General features: G+C 37.7%; 1 protein-coding gene across 3 annotated transcripts in view; it reads right to left on the bottom strand.

Annotated features, from left to right (window-relative positions):
- Positions 1-534: 534 nt before the first annotated feature.
- Positions 535-20,221, bottom strand: part of PDZRN3 (PDZ domain containing ring finger 3) — a 209,035-nt gene continuing 189,348 nt past the window's right edge. For all 3 annotated transcript variants that reach the window (XM_039333586.1, XM_039333593.1, XM_039333604.1), the window contains 5 exons: positions 11,239-11,337; positions 7,970-8,032; positions 6,413-6,517; positions 4,132-4,248; positions 535-3,493 (listed from right to left, as the gene is read on the bottom strand). In XM_039333586.1, the coding sequence (XP_039189520.1) occupies positions 1,949-3,493; positions 4,132-4,248; positions 6,413-6,517; positions 7,970-8,032; positions 11,239-11,337 (1,929 nt within the window). In that variant the 3' untranslated portion in view covers positions 535-1,948. The remainder of the gene's footprint in view (positions 3,494-4,131; positions 4,249-6,412; positions 6,518-7,969; positions 8,033-11,238; positions 11,338-20,221) is intronic.

Here is a 20,221-nt window from a genome sequence, read left to right on the forward strand (position 1 = left end):
GCAGGAGCCTTATACCATCCCAGTCTATTTTTGAAAACCTGTAGTGATGGAGCTCTCACAATCCTAGGAGACAGACTATTCCATTGATTAATTATTCTGTCAGAAAATTTCTCCTTGCTTCTAGGATCTCTCTTTAACAAACTTCCATCCATTCCTTCTTGTCCTGCACTCTGAGAATAAGTCAATCCCCTCTTCTTTGTAAGTCTCTCAAGTACTGGAAGACAGTTACCATGTCCTCCCCTTCTAATCCTTCTCTTTGATAAGCTAGATATACCTAGCTCCCTCAACCCTTTATCATACAATTTAGCCTCCAGATCCGTTATCATCTCTGTTGCTCTTCTCTGCATATTTTCAAGGATCAACATGAAGAGTAGACCTTTAAAAGCAAACAATGCCAAAAGCAGAATTCTGCCAACTACAGTAATAAACTAGGCTCAAAAATACAAACAAGAGAAAAATGAAAGAAAAAAAATCATTGATGATCAACAAAAGAATCTTCTTTTCAGAGAAAGAAGCTTCTGAGAAACTTCAAAGTAGATTGTGACACAGTATGACTTATTTATTCTAAACTTAATGTTTATTCCCAGTGCTTACAAACTGTGCATACCAATCCTAAGAATGAACCCATATTCAACAATCTCAGCTAGAGAAATCTCAGTACTGCTGTACAAAACAATGCAAGGCCATGTAGTGGCAGTCCTGCGGATAATTGGTTAAAACAGACAAAATACAGCCTACTACAATTGAATTGAAATATAAAACAATAATTTATTTTAACTCCATTTTACTTGTTAATAACTAGTCATGTTTCCCATGAAAACTGCTCTCAATTTCAATACATTCAAATCTACAAAGCTGACAGCTACTACAATTGGCATTTCAAATTACACAATTGGTTTTGTAACACCATTAGACACACATGCACATTCGTTCAACAGGCCACAGCCTTGGCAAACTTCAAAACCTTTCAGAGCTGCAGCATGTAGTAGTTGCCTTCTGCTCTTTCAAGTGATACCTACTTTCTTCCTTCAGAAACCAAAGAGAGAGAAGCTGAAAAAGGGTAGCTGTTGGCGAGAGTCCTAAAGAGTCATATGCATAATATTTTCAGTGCCTAGGTATTGCCTGTCCCTGTACATTTTATGGAAAGCTTCCTCCATAGTCTCTACAATTTAACCCAATGACCTATCTCTGGCTATTTTGTTGAAACAGACTGTAGTTACCCAAATATTTATAGGAATCACAGTGAGATTTTAATACTACCAGTCCAGCCAGTGCAATCTAAATTATTCCAATTAGGCTTCAAATCTAAGGAGGTACATCAGGATTTATCCTATCTGCCAGCTGTATTTAGTTTACCTATCATAGGTACCATGATGGCCAGGCAAGCCAGTACAACTCCAAAGACACAGCTGGTGTGATATGTTACTGCAAAACGATTCTATGAAGGGTCTGCTAGTTCAGCTAAAAATATTGATTAAAACAGCAATCTCTGCAGAAAAAAAGGACCTACTAGCAAAGATATATTGCAAAATACTGCCTTGTTAAAAATACATATTTGAGGTTGTCATTGCGTTTCTGCATGTGTAACCTTTTTAAAAATATGAATATATGAATAAAAAGATATTACCTGTGTTAAGTATGATTAATATGTTTTCCTGTTATTTTAAAACACTTTATGTAAAAGGATAACAAGTTACAAAAAAAAGGTACTATTGGTATTCCAAATAAGCTCTGCCTCTTCAGTATTGCCTTCAGAGATTTGGGGTGGGTGATGTCTCTCTCCTCTTTGAAAATGTTTGAGAAACCCAGATTCTCCATTTGGATGATAGATCCGATGAACGTGTCTTATATACAAACAAAGAAACAAAACAAGTGTTGCCACATTGAACGAGGCAAGAATCTCTACCCCAACGGAAGGGTTTTACGTATTAGCTTTGGCACAGAAAAATTATACGGTAGTCACTGAGAGGAAAGAGTTGTAAACTTTTGTCCCATCTGGTGATTTTGTGCCATGGGTTAAGAGTTCTTGAATTGTCATCCAATTGTCAAATATCTTTTTGTTTCTTTTCTTCATCATTTTTTTGTGGCTCAGTTCTATGATATTCATTTCCTTCTTATCCTCAGTCCCTTGTTGTTCCTTCAAGCATTCCAACCGGCTTTGCATCATAAACTCGCGCCGCTTTCTCTGCTCCTTGGCCTTCACAATATGCTGCTTCCGTTCCTCCTTACTCCAGTAACGGCCCATCTTCATTTCGCTGATGGCATCGTCATCTGTTGTCATGCCGCTGCGCTCCTCTCTGATTTTTATAGCACGCTCTCGCAGCAGCCGGTCCCTGACTGGCCTCTTGGTGATGTAGCGAGTACCGTCGCTCCTGACCTTGACCTTCCATTCCATCCTGGGTTCACTCTGGTTTGAAGAGTTCCAGTCTTTACACATGCTCACCAAACTCATCTGACTCTGTGCATATTCCACTGCGGACTTCTGCTGGATCAGCTGCATGTAGCTCTGGTAGTGCTGGGCATGGGCTGGAATATGGGCATGCTTGTATGGAGAATGCTGATAGGAGGCCAAAGAGGCCCCACTAGCTTTGGGAGATGGGACTGTGCTTTTGCTTTCTTCGTTAATTTTCATTTCCTTGAATTCTAATGGCTGGCTAAGGTCAGCATCTTTGGGAGGAGGTGGTTTAGTCAGGCCGGATTCCTGGTCTTCTGAACGAGGCAGCAACAGTTTCAGAGTGCCTTCTGCCCCCTCTCTGCCTTGTAAAGTAAGCGTGTCTGCTGTCCTACAAAGAGAGTTGTTGGGGGAGATGTCCAATGTGAGTGGTGTGCTTCGGCAACTTTCACCAGTGTTGTATGCACTGGAGCTGTCCTTATCTGATTTTTCTGGGAGCTCAGTGATATCTGAGAGTTCATGTCGGCGGACATCAATGCTGGTATTGTAGTTGCGGAAGCCACTGTTATGCAGCATCCACGGCTCTCGATACTGTTCCTTCAATTGCTGCATCTTATGGGCTCGCACAATATTAAGACACTCTAGCTCAATGTTACGCAGCTCCTCGTTCAGCATCTCCAGCTCCCTGTCCACACTCTCATGGTCACTTTTACTCATATCCAGAGTACTGTTGTGGCAGTATAGGCTGTAAGGGTTTGTGGATTTGACCTGGCATTTCAGCTCCAGCAGTTCACGAAACCTCTCACACTCATCCACTGAGATGCCAAGGAAGTCTGCATCTGTGCAATCAGCTGAAATAAATGACTCATTGCTGAACTGCATGTCACAACTGCCCAGTGTGTCCTGGCTGTAAGTGAGTTTCTTCTGGCTTCCCAAAGTGTTTGAGGAAGTAACGTGATCATCGCCATTGTTCTCTTGCTCGGAGCTCTCATCATTCCGAGTGCTGTCATCTGTACGCCCTACGCCACTGTCTTTTTCGTGTTGGTTGGATAAAATGGTTGCTGTATCTGTGGTGCCACCGTCCTCTTCGTTTTTCTTCTTCTAAACAGAAAATTAAGAAGGGGTGTTTTTTTTTTTTTAAAAAAAAGCAAAACTAACATGCAAACTGCAGGATTTCTTTTATTAGCTTAATCTTTATGTATGGAATGGGCCACTGTTTATTAAGATCTTCTGGTAAGGAAGGTTGATTTGGCCTTCCTTCCAATAATGGAATGCCATTTACAAAAAGACAGTTTTCCAGGCAGCTAAAAATTAAATCATTTTAGTTTAAGACATAACAGAGCTTGTTTTTTTTTACAAATGCAATCTCAAACTCATGCTAAGCCAAGGTTTAGCTTGTACCGTAGACTTTATTTGTAACAGTATTTCTGGTTTTGACTCAGACCTATTTAGAAAACCAAAATGAAAATGGTAGCTACAAGCCAGTGTTTTTTCTACGGAAAGGTGTTCACCTAATCTGAAAGAAACTTAAAAAGTTGGGTTGATGGAGAAGATCATCGGAACTAGTGATAGTTGGGTGAGCACAACTTACATTTGATCTACACGTTTTTGTGACAGGCTACACCCACCACATAAGATATGCTGTATACCTGCAGCCTGAAGTTTGACTAAGTTTCCACAATATGTTCTCCATATTTTCAACACGCCCATCAGACTTTTAGCCCAAAAGTGGTTTTTACCTGCTGCAACATATTGGCTGTAAACTGCATTGCTTGGTGGTGCTGTTCCTCTAGCATGTCCATATGTAAGTCATCCAGAAAATCATTTCTGTCATCATCCATCCATCCCTCATCTAGCTGTAAAGGAAATAAACCAAACAGGGTTATTAGGAACATAAATTTAATAATATTATAAATAAAAAAACCATAAAGGTTTCCCCTGCTCAATCATGTCTAACTCTAGAGGGCAGCGTTCACCTCCATTTCCTAGCTGTACTAAATAACATTTAGCAATGGCCCTTTGGGAAACTTTATGCGTTATTTGGAGTAATCTTGCCAGAGAAGTCCTGCTAAGTTTCTTCCATGCTGTGAATCTCAAGTGCAGAATGTACAGTAAGCATAAGCACTGCTGTCATCCCGGTTTAGAACAGTAAATAATTCTCCACTAAATTTCCCTCTCAAATTTCAGGATCCCCATCATCCCACTAATTCCTAGAAATAAATTTATTACTGGTAGAAGAAAAAAAATCCAGATGGTTTCTGACATGGACATCTGCAGCAATAATATATAGGGTTATTATCTATTGGGACTGAAAAGTTTAGAGGAGCGCATCCGTTCAGCGATTATGCTTTGCAAACTGTGTTCAGTGAGCTTCTGGTAGAAGAAGCTTCTGGTCATGTGCAAAATCATAGACTGTACTATCTCACCCCAATGGTGTCAGCCCACCCCATTTAGTCCTGCAGAAGGGGCATGCTACAGGGCCCTGTTGGTCAAAGAGTTTTGACTGGTGGGGGTTTAGAAGGAGATTTTTTTTTCCTGCCGTGGTCCTTGGTCTTTGGAATATCTTGCTGCCTGAGATAAGATATGCCCCCCCCAGCCATCTGGATGGGCATTAAAACCTGGCTCTGCCAGTTGGCTTGGGATCCTTATGAGGGCACTCAATGTTGGAGGTGGCTGGCAGACTAACAGAGAAGATATCACCACCTTATTGACCTTGTCTTTTGTTTCGTATCTCTGACTTAATGTTTTAGCGTTTTAAATATTTTTATATTCATGATTTTAATTGTAAGCCACCCAGAGTCACTTTCCATAAATGTCATTATCATGTGTTGATGAGATGAAGCACTGCCTATCCCACCCACTAAGACCAAAATAGCTACTGCAAATGTAAAATATTATATCTATTGCTATCTATTCTCTCACTACTTATTATATAAATAAAAATGAAAAATAATAAAATAATAATAAAATAACCAAACATTTTTTTCCACATTAACTCTTTGGTATTCCATTTCCTTACCACCAGGACCTTTAAAAAAATCATTCCACTCTGTATTTCTTTAACTATGTGCTACTATTTCCGCAAATCATTTCTTTGTAGCACTAGTTTCTATCCTGACCTTTACTTCTATCAGGAGAGTAGAACTCACATATATCAATATATATCTCATATATATTTGATTAATTTATTAATCAATGATTTCAACTTCATGTTGGCTCTTAATGTCCACATAGATCAGCGGTTCTCAACCTGTGGGTCGCGACCCCATTGGGGGTCGAACGACCATTTCATGGGGGTCGCCAAACAAGGCAGTCCGCCATTTTTTCCCCCTTTTCTTTAGCTGTGCTACTAGAATCTATTGGCTTTTGAAAGCCAATAGAATAGACTCTCTTGAATAGAGTCTAATTCTATTGGCTTTCAAAAGCCAATAGGAATTGTCCAGGCTGTCTCTGCCCTGCTGAGCCCGCCAAAAGCCCCAGTCTGCAAACAGTGCTGCAAGGCGAACTTTCTGGAAAGCTTCCCTCCCTGCTGAGCAACTACTAAAAGTAAGTAAAAGAGGGCCAGAGTTGGGAGGTGGGAGGCCGGCGAGCGCAGGGAGGGTTGCTGGCATGCATAGGGCCTGGCGGGTGCCTTACCTGCCTTGGGCTGGGCCAGCTGGTGGCCCAGCTGGAGATTGGCCTGCACCGTCTCTGCCCTTGCCAGCTACGCCTCGGCCGGCGCAGGGGGCGGCACTCCCGGGCAGGGAAATACAGGTAGTCCTCAACTTACGACCGGTTGTGGGGTCGCGGCATTAGGAAGGTTGAGAGCCACTGACATAGATAGACCTTTTGAAGAATGACTGTCCCTTGGAATATAGCCATCCAGCTTTTCCAAGGGTCCACACACATCTGTACATTGGCTTAATATATTGATACATTCAACAATACTTTTACATCTTGATCAACTTCTATCATCAGAAAAGATTGTTTACTGTAAAACACAGATAATATCATATCAGTAACTGAAATATGGGAGAATACCTGGAGAATTTCTGGTCTTGCTATGAGTAAGGAGACATTCTTGCTTTCGTCACTGGTCAGAAGAGCTACAGCTTCTTCTCGATTCTGTATCTCAATTCCATTAATCTGATGAGAGAAAATAATAAAAAAAAACTTCTGTCACCCCCTCCAATCACTTAGAAAGTGCAGCAAGGCATATTTCTAGAAAAACCTGCTGCTATATAGATGTTTTTGACAGATATATTACTCTGATTGTAGACAGAGTATACAATATATAGCTTACGGCATTTAATTTATCAGAACAACCTGCAGCTTCATGAAACAAATAGAACTATCTGAGCTCAATTCTGCATTCCCCAAAACCACTGATTAAGTATTGCTTTTCATCTTCTTTCTGAATCTCTAAAATGGAAAGAATTTACCTCACACTCACTGCCTACATTCTTCTTTTGGTTCACCAAAATAATCAAGCAGCTACAGTGTTTAATGTTTTGTAGGGGGAGGGGAAACCCAGTTCCTACTTTAGGAGCATCTTAACATGGAATGAGCTGATTTTCCATGTCAAGGAAAAATCTAATTTTAAAACTTTGTGCTGGAAAGATAAATACATCTTCTTGCCACATAAACTTTATTGCATCAAAAAGTAATGTGACATTTGGGATTCACGGGACTGTTGTGAGGCTGAATAAAATAAGGATTATAAATCTCTTTGCCTGCTAAAAGTGCTATATGATGGCAAATTCAATAACATTACACCAGTGTTAAGAGACTCTTGGATTATCCCCTGAGGTAGTTTTTCACAAACATAATGCTGTCAAGTAACACTTTGCCTTTCATAGTTGATCTATGAGAGTAAATACAACTGCATTTGGCCTAAAACGGCTCACATCTGCCCTTTCACCAGGAGACTGTTTTGGTGGGATTTCTCCAGGGGGACTTTCAAAATATGATTGGTAAAATCTAGACTAGGGAAGCTGAAAAAATCCCAGAAGGCAGCAACAGCAAACTACTTCTGCCAAGAAAATTACATGGATAGGCCCATGGAGTCACCAGAACTGCTGCTCATCTAAAATGAGATTTTAATCTTAGTGGTGTACAAAATCCGAACATAAAGAATTGTATAATCTCTCAAACGCTGCTTCTTCCAGCAGGATTTGGAATCCCAGGAGAATAAGGCACCTTTCACAGTAGGCGCATTGTCTGTAGGAGGCTGATTCATTCTCCCATCGCCTTATTTTTATTTGTTTTTAAATAGTTTACACTGTTCCTTAATATATGATTTAAATGATTGTTTTATTGTACGCCATCCAGACAAGCATCATAGATGTGACATGGCTTGTTATATAAATTTGATACATAAATAAATGCAAAAGTTAATGTATAATAGGAAAGATGCTTGGATTAGAAACTCAGTCAGAGTATCTCATTGGGTAATTTTGACTGAGTTTCTCTCTCTCTCAATAGGTTTACTTCTGTGGGGAATATTGGAGAAAGGAATACTATACATATGGCTTTCAGTTCCTAGAGGAAAGATAAATATAACTAAGCAATAAATGAATAAATATTTTGAGAGCTCACTTGAATTATGCGATCACCCTCTCTGATACGGCCGTCCTTTGCAGCAATACTGTTGGGATCAATCTATAAAAGAACAGAAAGCAGCTATACAACTGTATTCCCATCCACCCAGTATGTGCTTTTAACAATTAATAAATATTTATTCCCTTGCTTCAGGGTAATGTAATTTTTAAACAGAATGTTGGAATATTCATGAGCAGGAAGAGTCATGTGGTAATTCTGTCAGCCAATGTGAAGAAAATGCTACTGAGTCTGTGCAAAAGGTATTGAGTTAGGAGCTGGATTTCCAGTCTCAAGGTATGTCTCTGTATCTCTCTGTAAGAAGTCTTCATTGAGCTATGTTGCTGTAAAGAAGAATGTATGGTATTGTAAATATTTTGATATAAATATAAAGAGGTTATTTGAATCAGCTAAATGCAGTCAACTGTGAGAGCTTCTGATTTATTTTTCACCAACAGAGAAATTAAAATTCTATAACACAGGATTTAATACATTTTAAACGCATCAATTGCTGATTTCCCAGACTGTATTGGTTTAGAAGTCTACAGTACCTTGGTAGGTAGGATTTAATCATGATTCTTATAGACCAGGTCAGGCACTCCTATTTAATTACCCACTGTATCTTAGGCAGGCATTTGCTTACTGAGGCAAATAGCTAAAGTATAGTCTTCATTTGTTTCACATTTGAATATTGTAGAAAGACCTTTGTATGTTTCATATGAATGTCTAAAGAAAGTTGGTAAAGTATTCAGTTGCACATGTTTACTATCTGCTCTGCAGCTGAGAATCCTGATAGAACAACGTTCACAATTGTGGGACAAGATTGCTGTGGCATTTGTGCTCTGAATTTTTCTCCCAGCAGCATCTAGCAGAGTGAATACTCAAGAGTGTATACTCTTTCATTTTTATGTTGTCATAATGTATTACTTTGTTTTAAATATAGCTAGTATCTTTGTTTTAAATATGGCACTACTCATTAGAAGCAGGAAAACACTTGCATAGGCCTTGAATGTTCTCTTGTATTCATAAATAAGCTATCCATATTTAAAACACAAGAGGGGGGAGAGGGAGGGAGGGAAGGAGGGAGGGAGGGAGAGAGAGAGAAATATCAATTGAATGAGGCTTCCAGAGAGCTGAAAAAAATATATTGATTTGTTGGCACATTTTTCTTTACTGAACTTATTTATAAAATAGTTGCATTCAGCCTCAGCAGTGCTTAACAGTTCTATTTCTGTTAATACTTCTAACCCCCATTTCTATCTCCTCACAAAGCAACTGAAAATTTCAGCCCCACTTCATCCATGCTTCCTTGATCTTTGCAGGCTGAAAAACGAATGAGTAAACTTTATGTAATTTGATTGTGTTCTTAGAGATGGGAGTACCAAACCATCTTATTTGACTCTTGAGAAAGCTATATGCAGGTCAAGAAGCAACAGTGAGAACTGGACACGGAACTACTGATTGGTTCAAAATTGGGAAAGGAGTCCGGCAAGGCTGTATACTGTCGCCCTGCCTATTTAACTTATATGCAGAGCACATCATGAGAAAGGCAGGGCTAGATGAATCAAAAGTTGGAATTAAGATTTCCGGGAGAAATATCAACAACCTAAGATATGCAGATGATATCACTCTAATGGCAGAAAGTGAAGAGGAACTAAAGAACCTCTTGATGCGGGTGAAGAAGGAGAGTGCAAAAGTTGGCTTGAAACTCAACATTAAGAAAACCAAAATCATGGCCCTCTCAATTCCTGGCAAATAGATGGGGAAGAAATGGAGGTAGTAACAGATTTTATTTTCCTGGGCTCCAAGATCACCGCAGATGGGGACTGCAGCCAAGAAATTAAAAGACGCTTACTCCTGGTGAGGAAAGCTATGGCAAATCTTGACAGCATACTAAAAAGTAGAGACATCACCCTGCCAACAAAAATGCGTATAGTCAAGGCCATGGTTCTCTCAGCTGAAATATATGGATGTGAAAGTTGGACCATAAGAAAGGCTGAACGACAAAGAATTGAGGCCTTTGAACTATGGTGCTGGAGAAGACTCCTGCGAGTCCCTTGGACTGCAAGGTGTTCAAACCAGTCAGTCCTAGGAGAGATCAACCCCAACTGGTCTTTAGAAGGCCAGATCCTGAAGTTGAAACTCAAATACTTTGGCCACCTAATGAGAAGGAAGGACCCACTGGAGAAGGACCTAATGCTGGGAAAGATTGAGGGCAATAGAAGAATGGGATGACAGAGCACGAGGTGGCTGGATGGAGTCACTGAAGCAGTAGGCGAGAGCTCAAATGGATTCCAGAAGATGGTAGAGGACAGGAAGACCTGGAGGAACGTTGTCCATGGGGTCGCGATGGGTCGGACATGACTTCGCAATTAACAACAACAACAGCAAACTTTATGTGCCCCTACATCCAAGTAAATATCATATTATATGCTTGTATTAGCTTCAGACTTCAATGCTTAAAATTGCACTCCCCATCCCAATGCTACTATGCAAACATGCTAACTTAGAATAACATTTCATGCATTTGATGAGAAGAGTTTAGACAAATGTTTATTACTGGTTAAAGTCCCACAAGACTTGATCTTTTTTTTTATGCAACAGACTAACGGGCAACCATTACAAATTAACTGTGGCATTCTGAAATCAATAGGGCTTAATTTAGTTAATCTTGTTATTTTCATATTAAACCATCTCAATAGAAACAAAAATACTTTTAGTGGGGACAGTTGACACATTCAATTACCAAGTCATCAAGTAACCAAGTAATTCATGAATAGGTCTTGCAGGTGTAGGAATCTGGTGTTTTCAACAAGAACAACTCGATTATTTATTTCTATAATTAAATTTAATAAAAAGCAGACAGAACTGGCACAATGCAAGCAGTTAGAAAAACACCCGTATCCATATCCATGATTTTGGAAACAACTTTAGGAAATCCGTCTACAAAGAGAGCATCCACTATAGAAATCAACCCTGAGTAGGCACTATTTAATTTCTGACTGAAGAATAACAACAAATAGGTCTTGTAATGAAGACTTGAATGGATACTTCAGGCTTCAGCTAGGGAATTTGTGGATATCCTTCTAAAACTAAGTGTGGATCTTTAATTAAAATTCATCTATAAACGCTAGCTCACCAGATGAATTTTAAAAATAATATACCAATTCTCCTGCCGGGTTACATAAGAAATGAAACTGATAACCAAAGAAAATTTTATTGCAGCTACAGTCAAAAGACTCCTGCTGTTTAAGGAAATTTCATCTCACCTCACTGATATAAATACCAATATCATCTTCATCATCAGTTCTGTAGCAGACGGTAAGACCAAACTTGTCTTGGCTGTTCACTCGATGTAGATCCACTTCCTAGAGCAAAGGGACAAAACAAGGTAAAATGTCAGTTTTGTTCTTCAGACTAAGTAACAACATTTCGCTTACTGTTTCTTTTTCAATGCTTAAAACGACTGCACTAAATTAACTTACTGTCCTAGAAGTGATTATGGACATACAGTCAATACTCTAAGCAACTGTGAACTTTCATCAATATTAAGTCATTTTGAAAATACACTTTTTTATTGATCATAGGGAAGAAAAATGGTCTGTTTTTTATGGTGTGTCAACCCTGAAAAGCTAAGAGTTCAGCTAAAAGACAAGAGAGTTTGTAAAACTTCTAATTTTAGTGTTGCCACTGTGTGTATACAGAAGATCCCCTGACATAAAAATTGGAACTGGTTTCTCTTCAGAACTTGTAAATCTTTGGGCTTTAATAAAGATTTCATGAGCATAATTAAATTATTGAATGAATAATGAATGTTAGACGCATTTTTCCTAGGGATGCATCTATTAGTATATTTCTTTGATGATGTATGCATTATAACTCTGGCAGATTGTGGTCCAAAGACTTTAATCCTCAAATCATCTGGCATCATTTAAATACCCTAGTGAAAGTTGCCTGAGCCATAAACCAAGCCCATTATTAAATAATTTCATAGCAACTCCTAAGAATATTCTCTGGGTTAACTTTGAAATGCAATAATAAATTGGGCTACTGGTCTGCACAATTTTCTATTTTTGCATAGTTTGGATTCCAAAAAAACCTCAAAACAACAGCATGTTAGAAAAAAAAAAATTGGAAGCTTCACAGAAAAAGTGCTGAACTGATAATGTACAAGATACATAACGTGTGGGTTTGTGTTTTTTTTTTTTCATTTAACAACAAAAATAATTGTAGAAAAAGATAGAATTAGGTTTTGAAGTTTTGCGTCAGTGTGAGTTTACGCTTTTCCCCTGCATTGTGCTTGAGAGCATATCTTCACTGGGAATATAAAGTGTGCGGTAGAGATTCTTTGTTGGGTCTTATGATCAGGAGGAGAGGAGAAGTTGATAGCATTCTGAAGCTTTGCCTTTCCCATAGGAATGCTTTGAGAAAATTTTCCTGGATTTTTTTTCCTCCAGAGTCCCAAACCAAAGCTACTCCATCTTCCCCCTCTATTTTGTTTTGTTTTGTTTTGCTGGCTTCTCTCTACCTCCAGGTTTACTCTGGTTCTGTTGTGTGTTCTAATATGTAGGCCAAGAGAATCTTGACTCTCTTTTCAATCTATTTTTAACATTATGTTCCACTGAAAGACAATGTTATAGACTTCTACAATTATTCCCAACCCATTTAGTAGACAGGACCATAGGAAGCATCTCTTTTTTATCCTGTGTAACCAAATAACATTTTGCATCTCTGTGTGCACTTTTTCTCTGGGCACCAAACGGGGAGTATGCAGATATATTAATATGTGAGGGTTTAATCAGCATGGTACATAAATATCTCATTTGTGATGCTTGTATATACTTGTGCACTGGGAAGCAAAGGGCAAATTGCACAGATTCCACTCTGGGTGACATGAAGTGGAACGATAAATTTTCTTTTCTAATTGGGGTACACAAAGGGACCCATTTTTCTGCCCATTCCTGTGGATCATTTTAAACTTTTTTTTTTTTTTTGCCAGCTTCTCCCTCCATGCCAAATTTGGCACCCACATGTTCTGGAGGCAAGCTGTTCCATTGATTAATTGTTCTCACAGTTGGGAAATTTCTCCTTAGTTCTAGGTTGTTTCTTTCCTTGATTAGTTTCCATCATTATTTCCTGTATCGCCTTCTGATGCTTTGGAAAATAGGTTGAGCCCTTTTCTTTGTGGCAGTTCCTCAGATACTGGAACACTGCTATCATGTCACTGCCAATCCTTCTTTAGTCATATTGTAAAGCTCTGAACTTTAATAGAAGAATTGAATTAATACCATTCTTATTGGTTATGAAGTCTACAGGGCTTCGTTTCATCTGCTATTATTTAAAGACGTATTTATCTGTTTACCCCAAAGGTGCTTTACCAAAAGGCAAGTGGACATTCTTGGTTTTTTTTCCTTAAAAACATCTATCTTCTTATCCATGAAGCTTCTTTAGTTCAGCTCTTCTTGGATGAGAAGTGAAACGTTTTCAAGGAAAAACCAAGAAAATCCAATTGCCTTTTGAAAAAGCACCTTTGGGGCAAACATGGCCTGGATGATTAAGAATCTTCATAGACATTTATTTGTTTAATATACTTACATACCATTGAATCTGCCTGAGATTTCCAGTAGATTATAATTAACAATTAAAACTAAAACATCCATAGTATAGAAACCACAAAATATCCACAGAAGTTAAATATTTAAGTTAGTTTATTTTATTTATTATTAAACTTATATGTTGCCCACCTTGCCAAAATTTACTCTTAAAATTGAAGTTAAATTTAAACTTAATTCTATAGTTTGATGGAGCTACTGTTGTTCAATCCAAACTAATAGCATAATAACAATAATAATGATCAACACAAGTATTAATTGCCAACTGCTCTCTGGAAGAAGGTTAATTATGAAAATAATCATTAGACATGATTAAGGAAGGGGCCAATTTAATTTTTAAAGGGAGGTTATTCCAAACAATTGAGGTCCTAACCAAAAAATGCCTTTGCCATTGGCGACCCTCGTATCACTGAGGTGGGAAGCAGTCATCTTCTCCTGGGATAATTTATAGGGCAAGTCAGTTTAATATCACAATTATGCAATTTTATACTCAACCACCAATGCAAAAAAACAGGAAGCTATGGAGAATTATGGTCAAGTTCAATTTCTAAATGACAAAACAGTAAAGCATGTTGTGCTGCTTATTGTTTGTAACTGAATGCCAACTTTGAAATATTAACGAGGAAAACATACTTGCAATTTATGACCTTGGAAAGAGAAATCAACTTCTTTTGACTTCACTGTAAAATCATTCTCCTAGGAACCAGAATGCTTCCTACATATACAGACATTATCATATGGAGTACACAGAAATTGAATTGACGACTGTATTAATACAAGGAGAAATCATTTATATAACAGCAAATGCACAGTCAGTTGCTGACTATGGAATTGATCACAGATTGCTCAAGTACGTAAGTTCAAAGTCCAGCTAAAGCAAAGAACAAAGCCAACCACTTCCCATGATACAATCTTGAGAACATAGACACCATTTTCAAGGAGAACATCAGGAATCACTTTGAAATCCTAAACCTTAATAGCAGACAACCACAGAAAACACAGAATGAAATCAAAGTATTTGTTAAGAATGAATGTGAAAAGACTGCCAAAGACCAAGAAACAGAGGAAAGCGAATGGGATGTCAGGTAACAGATGGTAGAGAATACCAAAAAGGGAAGCTAAACAAGAAATAGTATTACTGTGACATCTTTAAAGATAAAACAAACCCACCAAGGAAAAGTGTTAGGAAAAAGGATGCCAACAGACATATGGTCACCGATTCAAAAAAGACCAAACAAAGTTGGAAAAAATATATTAAAATTCTGTATAAATAAAGGTGTCAATTTCCAAGATATTTTAAAAGATATTCTATATTTTCAAGACCCTCTAATACTAGAAGATAAAGTTTAATAGCCCAATATTTACCAAATTAGTTGGTTACTGGAATTGATTGAATACTTACAGAAATATGGTAAGCATCAAAATAATTGGTATAGTTTTGAACCAACTATACCAGCATACTGTAGGCCACCCAACTAAACAGAGGAAATAAATGAACTTTTTGCTAGTCAGTTAACTATAGTAACTACCATTACTAGTCATAATAGTAATCGGGGACTTTAACTACCCTGACATCAATTAGGAGACAAACTCTGCACCAAGTTGAAGATCAACCAAGTTCCTGACAAATCTAGCAGACAAATTTGTCTCCTAAAAAGTAGAGAAGGGAACTAGGGGATCAGCCATATTGAACTTAATTCTCTAATAGAGATGAAATGATAGAAGGTGTTGAAGCTACAGGAACCTGGGAGGGGATCAGGCAATATTGGAATTCAACATTATGCAAGCACAAGCAATAGAACATAGTCAAACTAGAGTCTTGGATTTTAACAGAGCTAATTTCAATAAACTTGGGAAGGATTCCATGGATGAGAAGCCTCAAGGGGAACACAACTCAAGAAGCTTGGGAAATTTTGAAAAGTGAGATCATAAAAAGCAAACCTGCAGAATAACAGGTGCCAAAACATTGGAAGTGGCCAGTCTACATACTAATGTATGAAGAAAGTATAAAAAAGATTTAATACAACATTCGTACTTTCACATGGCAGCAAAACAATTAAAAAAAGATTAGAGCCCTACAGTGAAATAGCAACTCCAATGTTCAAACTGGTTTTAGGAAAGAAAAGGCCATTATTGCCCATTTACGCTATATAATTGAGCAACCAGTCTTAGAAATGACAATGAAGATTTTGAAGTTATGGGTATCTTCTGCTTTTAGGGCAATGATCACTAATAAAGGAACAAGCATTCAAAAAACAACCACAGATAAGCATTTCAGAAGGGTAGCTGTGAAGATTAGAAACTCAAATGCTGGAATTATATTTATACCAAAAGATTAAATTTACATAGGCAATGATTTTTCCAGTTATGGAAGCAAAAATTGGACTTCCAAGAAACAGGAGCAGAATATTGATGTTTGTGTTGGAGAAGACTATTGAGAATACCATGGACAGCCAAGAATCATACTAGACTTTTGACTTAAGCACAAATGACCAAACTCTAATTACCATAGTTTGGATACTAGTTGTCTTGTGAAGTCTATAATGGCTGGAAAGATGGAAGGGAACAGAAAATAACATGACAGCCAGTGGCAAGGAGGATGGATGCATTACAATGGCAATGATTGCACCAAGAGAAGACATGAAGGGCCAGCCTATGAACAAATCATCCTAAAGAAGGTCTCTTTTTGTGGTTGCTAAAAGTTAATAATCTCTACCTGATAAAACATAATCAATGACAGAATAGAATTTGTTCAGCAAGTTCTATTCTGAAAGCTACTTTCAAGTAGATTTTTGTGCCTTTCTCCTGCATATCCTGGTTTTCTAGGTATAATAGCCAAGTCGTTAGAAATCTAAAATATAGATTCAGAACTGCACTGGAAGTGCATGTAATCATACAACTGGTAGAGGGAAGTAAATGCCTAGTACACAATGAGCATTAATTTTTGAGGATAATATAGATTATGTAAATATACCAGATATACCTGTATATCTAAATCCTAATATTAATATATAATTCATTCACATTTACATGTGGTAAATTTATTTCATTTATCTAATTTATAAAGTGACTCTGCGCAGCACACAACAAAGAATATTGTACTGATAGAAAATCTATAGCTCAGAGTTGAACCATGGAGTCTTTGATGCTCTCTGAGCTTGGTTGTTTTCTTAGAAACATTTCCTTATCAAACTAGATAGCACCATCAGTGCTAGAAGGGAGCGGGGTTTTCTCTCATTTTATATGCTAGTGGCTGGCCCTTCCAGTGTTCGTGGGACTGGTCTTGGTGGTTCCTTGATTGGACTATTGTTTACTGTTAGCTTGTTTTGTCTCAGTTGGACCTGCAAAAAATCCACTAAGCTCAGAGACCACCAAAGACCCCACAAAGAATATTGTTGTATGCTGCCCATAATATTTATTGGATACTGCACTGGAGCCTTGAGGAAACACAAAAACATTTTGGAATAAGCTCAACCTCGTATTTGAATTGTATTGGGCTCAAAAATAATATTTTGGAAATTTGAACAGTCTCAGCTAGAACTTCAGATTTGTCAATATCTCATTTTGTTTTTATCTCTCTTGCATCTACCTTTTTCTTTAACTAACTCAAAATGTAATAATATATAAACAAAATGAATTAACACTCTTCTATCTGCTCTTATTATAATAATGACTATAAACCTAAGCGGATCTATAGATTGTAATGGAGCACCATGACTGGCTTTGAACATAAAAGAGAGAATGGAGAGAGAAAGAGAGAGAGAGAGAGAGAGAGAGAGAGAGGGAGGGAGGGAGGGAGGGAGGGAGGGAGAGAGAGAGAGAGAGAGAGAGAGAGAGAGAATGAATGCAAAGGCAGGGAATACAACTCTCCATTTTCAACATTCGAATAATTTCCACTCTATGAGTTAATATTTCTTTATACCCTTGTTAATTTAATTGTTTGCCCCATTTAATCCTATTCTATTTAAATATACCTCATGGTTTCATTCTGATTGGATAATTTTTAACCTACTCAACATTTATTTAAATGCTGCAATTTTATACAGTAATTATATATACCAATTTATTTCCCAAGTTTCTTTTCTTCTGCAATTTTGTTTTTTGTCAACAGAAACTGGGCACTTGATAAGTACATGTGGAATTGAATTCAGAAGTCCCACTGAGTTTCAAACTTTGTTTTTTCTATATCCTAATATCACTGATCACTAAATGCATGGAATTCCAGACCTTTACCATTTCTTGTTTTTCAGGTAACATACAAATTAATAAATCAGATCAAATCACACAGGATTTTAAGAGATCCTTAATGCACCACTCATAAACTTACTGCTGAGAACTGCAATTAAGCCGTATTTATTTGAGGATTATTTGAAAGAGCAAAAGATGAAAAGAGGAGTCACACAAATGCACGATAATGGACTCAAAAACTATTTACACATTCCTACATGTGGGAAAAACACACCCACAGATCAAGAATGCTCATTTTCCTTCCTGGTATTAATGCATTATAAGATCTAATAACGTAATAGTCTGCCAACCAAGAATCTCTCCGTTTCAACCTGCCGTGTCATTCACTGGGGAAAGACAATAAAACTCACTGATATGAATAATTTATTGGCATGTCGAGATGACAGCTGCCATGATAAGCAACCTCTTGTTATTTACTTGTCAACATGTGTAATTTGTCTTGAAAAAAAAAAACCAGAGCAGTAAATGTCAGTGACATTTGAGGTGGTATTTAAATGATTTTCAATCAATAGGTGCGATTGTAAATGGCTCCTCGTTCTCCCTGCATGCTTTCTTTTGTTACAGAAAGGTTGAACATCAGTATAATTGAAGAATTTTCCATATTGCTCAAGCTTTGCCATTTTTTTTAGCAACGGGATTGAGGGATGCTGTCCAGTAAGGGTGATTTAGTAATGTCAACCAAATGCAGTTTCTGGGTCACTACTTTAGATGTTACGCAACAAAAAGAAATTAAGTATTTATTTATTTATCTTATAAGTAACTCAAGATGAATATACCTAATATTCCTCCTTCTTCTTATATTCCCCATAAGAATAGAGGAAGACAGGCTGCACTGAGAATGATTGGCTCAAAGTCACCCAACTGATTTTCATGCCGAAGATGGGTGGTCCTTTAACAGTCTCCTGGTTTCTAGCCTGGTGCCTTAACCACTAGACCACGAGTGCCAAACTTGCCATGTCACGTGACGTGTCATGACGTGCATTGCCGGAGCTGGGATGGGCGTGGCCTCCATATGATGCAACCGGCACGTGGGCTGGCAGTTTGACACCCCTGCACTAGACCAAGTCAGTAATAGCTGGCTTTATTTAACTAATGTTAAAGGAAAGATAGAATGCCTCCCCTTCAAGGTTTATTTTCTTATATATACCATCTATAATGGTATAAGACACACAAAAAAGCCATCTAAACTAACTAATGTAACAGACTGCTAAATAATTTATTCTATGTGTATGTTTAATCAATATGAGAGAATATTTGTAGCTTGGGGTTGAACTGTGGAGTCCCTGGTGCTCTCTGAACTTAGTTTTGCTTGTTTGTAGACATTTCATTACTCAGGTAAGACTTTCTATCCACTGGAGATGCTACCTAATTGAATAATGAAACGTCTTGGAAATAACCATGTTCAGAGCGGAATAAGACAATTCGCTGCAGCCAACTCGCCATGGCCTTGTTACCATGGTCAATTCACCATGGTCAACTTGCCATGGCCAACTTGTAGCAGAACAACTCACCACAGGACAATTCAACAATTCAATTTAATTATTTAAAACAATTGAAATATAATTTTATTTTTTGTTGTTCACATTTCATTTTGTCTCTCCTTTGGCTTCCTTTCTTTACTGATTCTGTTTCACTATTTCTTCCATATTAGTGCAACTCTTGGCCATGGGGAGTTCTCCCAGTCCCGTTCAGAGAGCTCAGGATAGTACTCACAGTGGTGTGAATTTTTAGGTGCCACAACTTAGCTGCCAGCCTGCCACTTTTCTGATGTTATCAATATTGTAAAACTTGGAGTACATAGGGTAAACATGAACTGTATTATGAAGCTTTCATAATTTTTGCAATGTTTATGCAGAGATTCCCCAAGATCTCGAAATCATTTCAAGGATTCCTCTGAAGTAAAAAGACTAAGAAAAGCTGTACTCGAGAATGGAATGTATAGCTAAGCTGTGTACAATGTGATTTGTGCAGAAATCCTGATGCAAACATTCTGGATGGGAGAAAATATATGAAGTACATACACTATTTTTGAAATGTTCATTTTCTCCTAAGTTTAACCTACTCTTAGGTTAAAAATTGAGGAGAGGGGACAAAACAGGGGACATGCAAATTGGAATCATGCAGGCAGTGATCAGAATGAGTCTGGGCTTCTATCCAAACGCTGTAAGATCAAGTCCAGAGAAGGCTTTTTCCCGGAAAGAATGTTCAGAAAAGGAAGTCTATGTGATATACATGGGACTCATATAAAAACTCGTGGTTGCTTGGCAGAGGGAAAGGTTCAAAAACAACACGGTTATCATTAAAAATGTACTTGTCAATTCTTTGGTTTGTTCCATTTATGTTAACTGGAATATCACATTCATATTCAAATGTTGTTAATGGTTTGGATATT

This window comes from Crotalus tigris, unplaced genomic scaffold (assembly GCF_016545835.1).
Source record: "Crotalus tigris isolate CLP2741 ecotype Arizona unplaced genomic scaffold, ASM1654583v1 scf7180000017625.6296891, whole genome shotgun sequence".
NCBI lineage: Eukaryota > Metazoa > Chordata > Lepidosauria > Squamata > Viperidae > Crotalus > Crotalus tigris.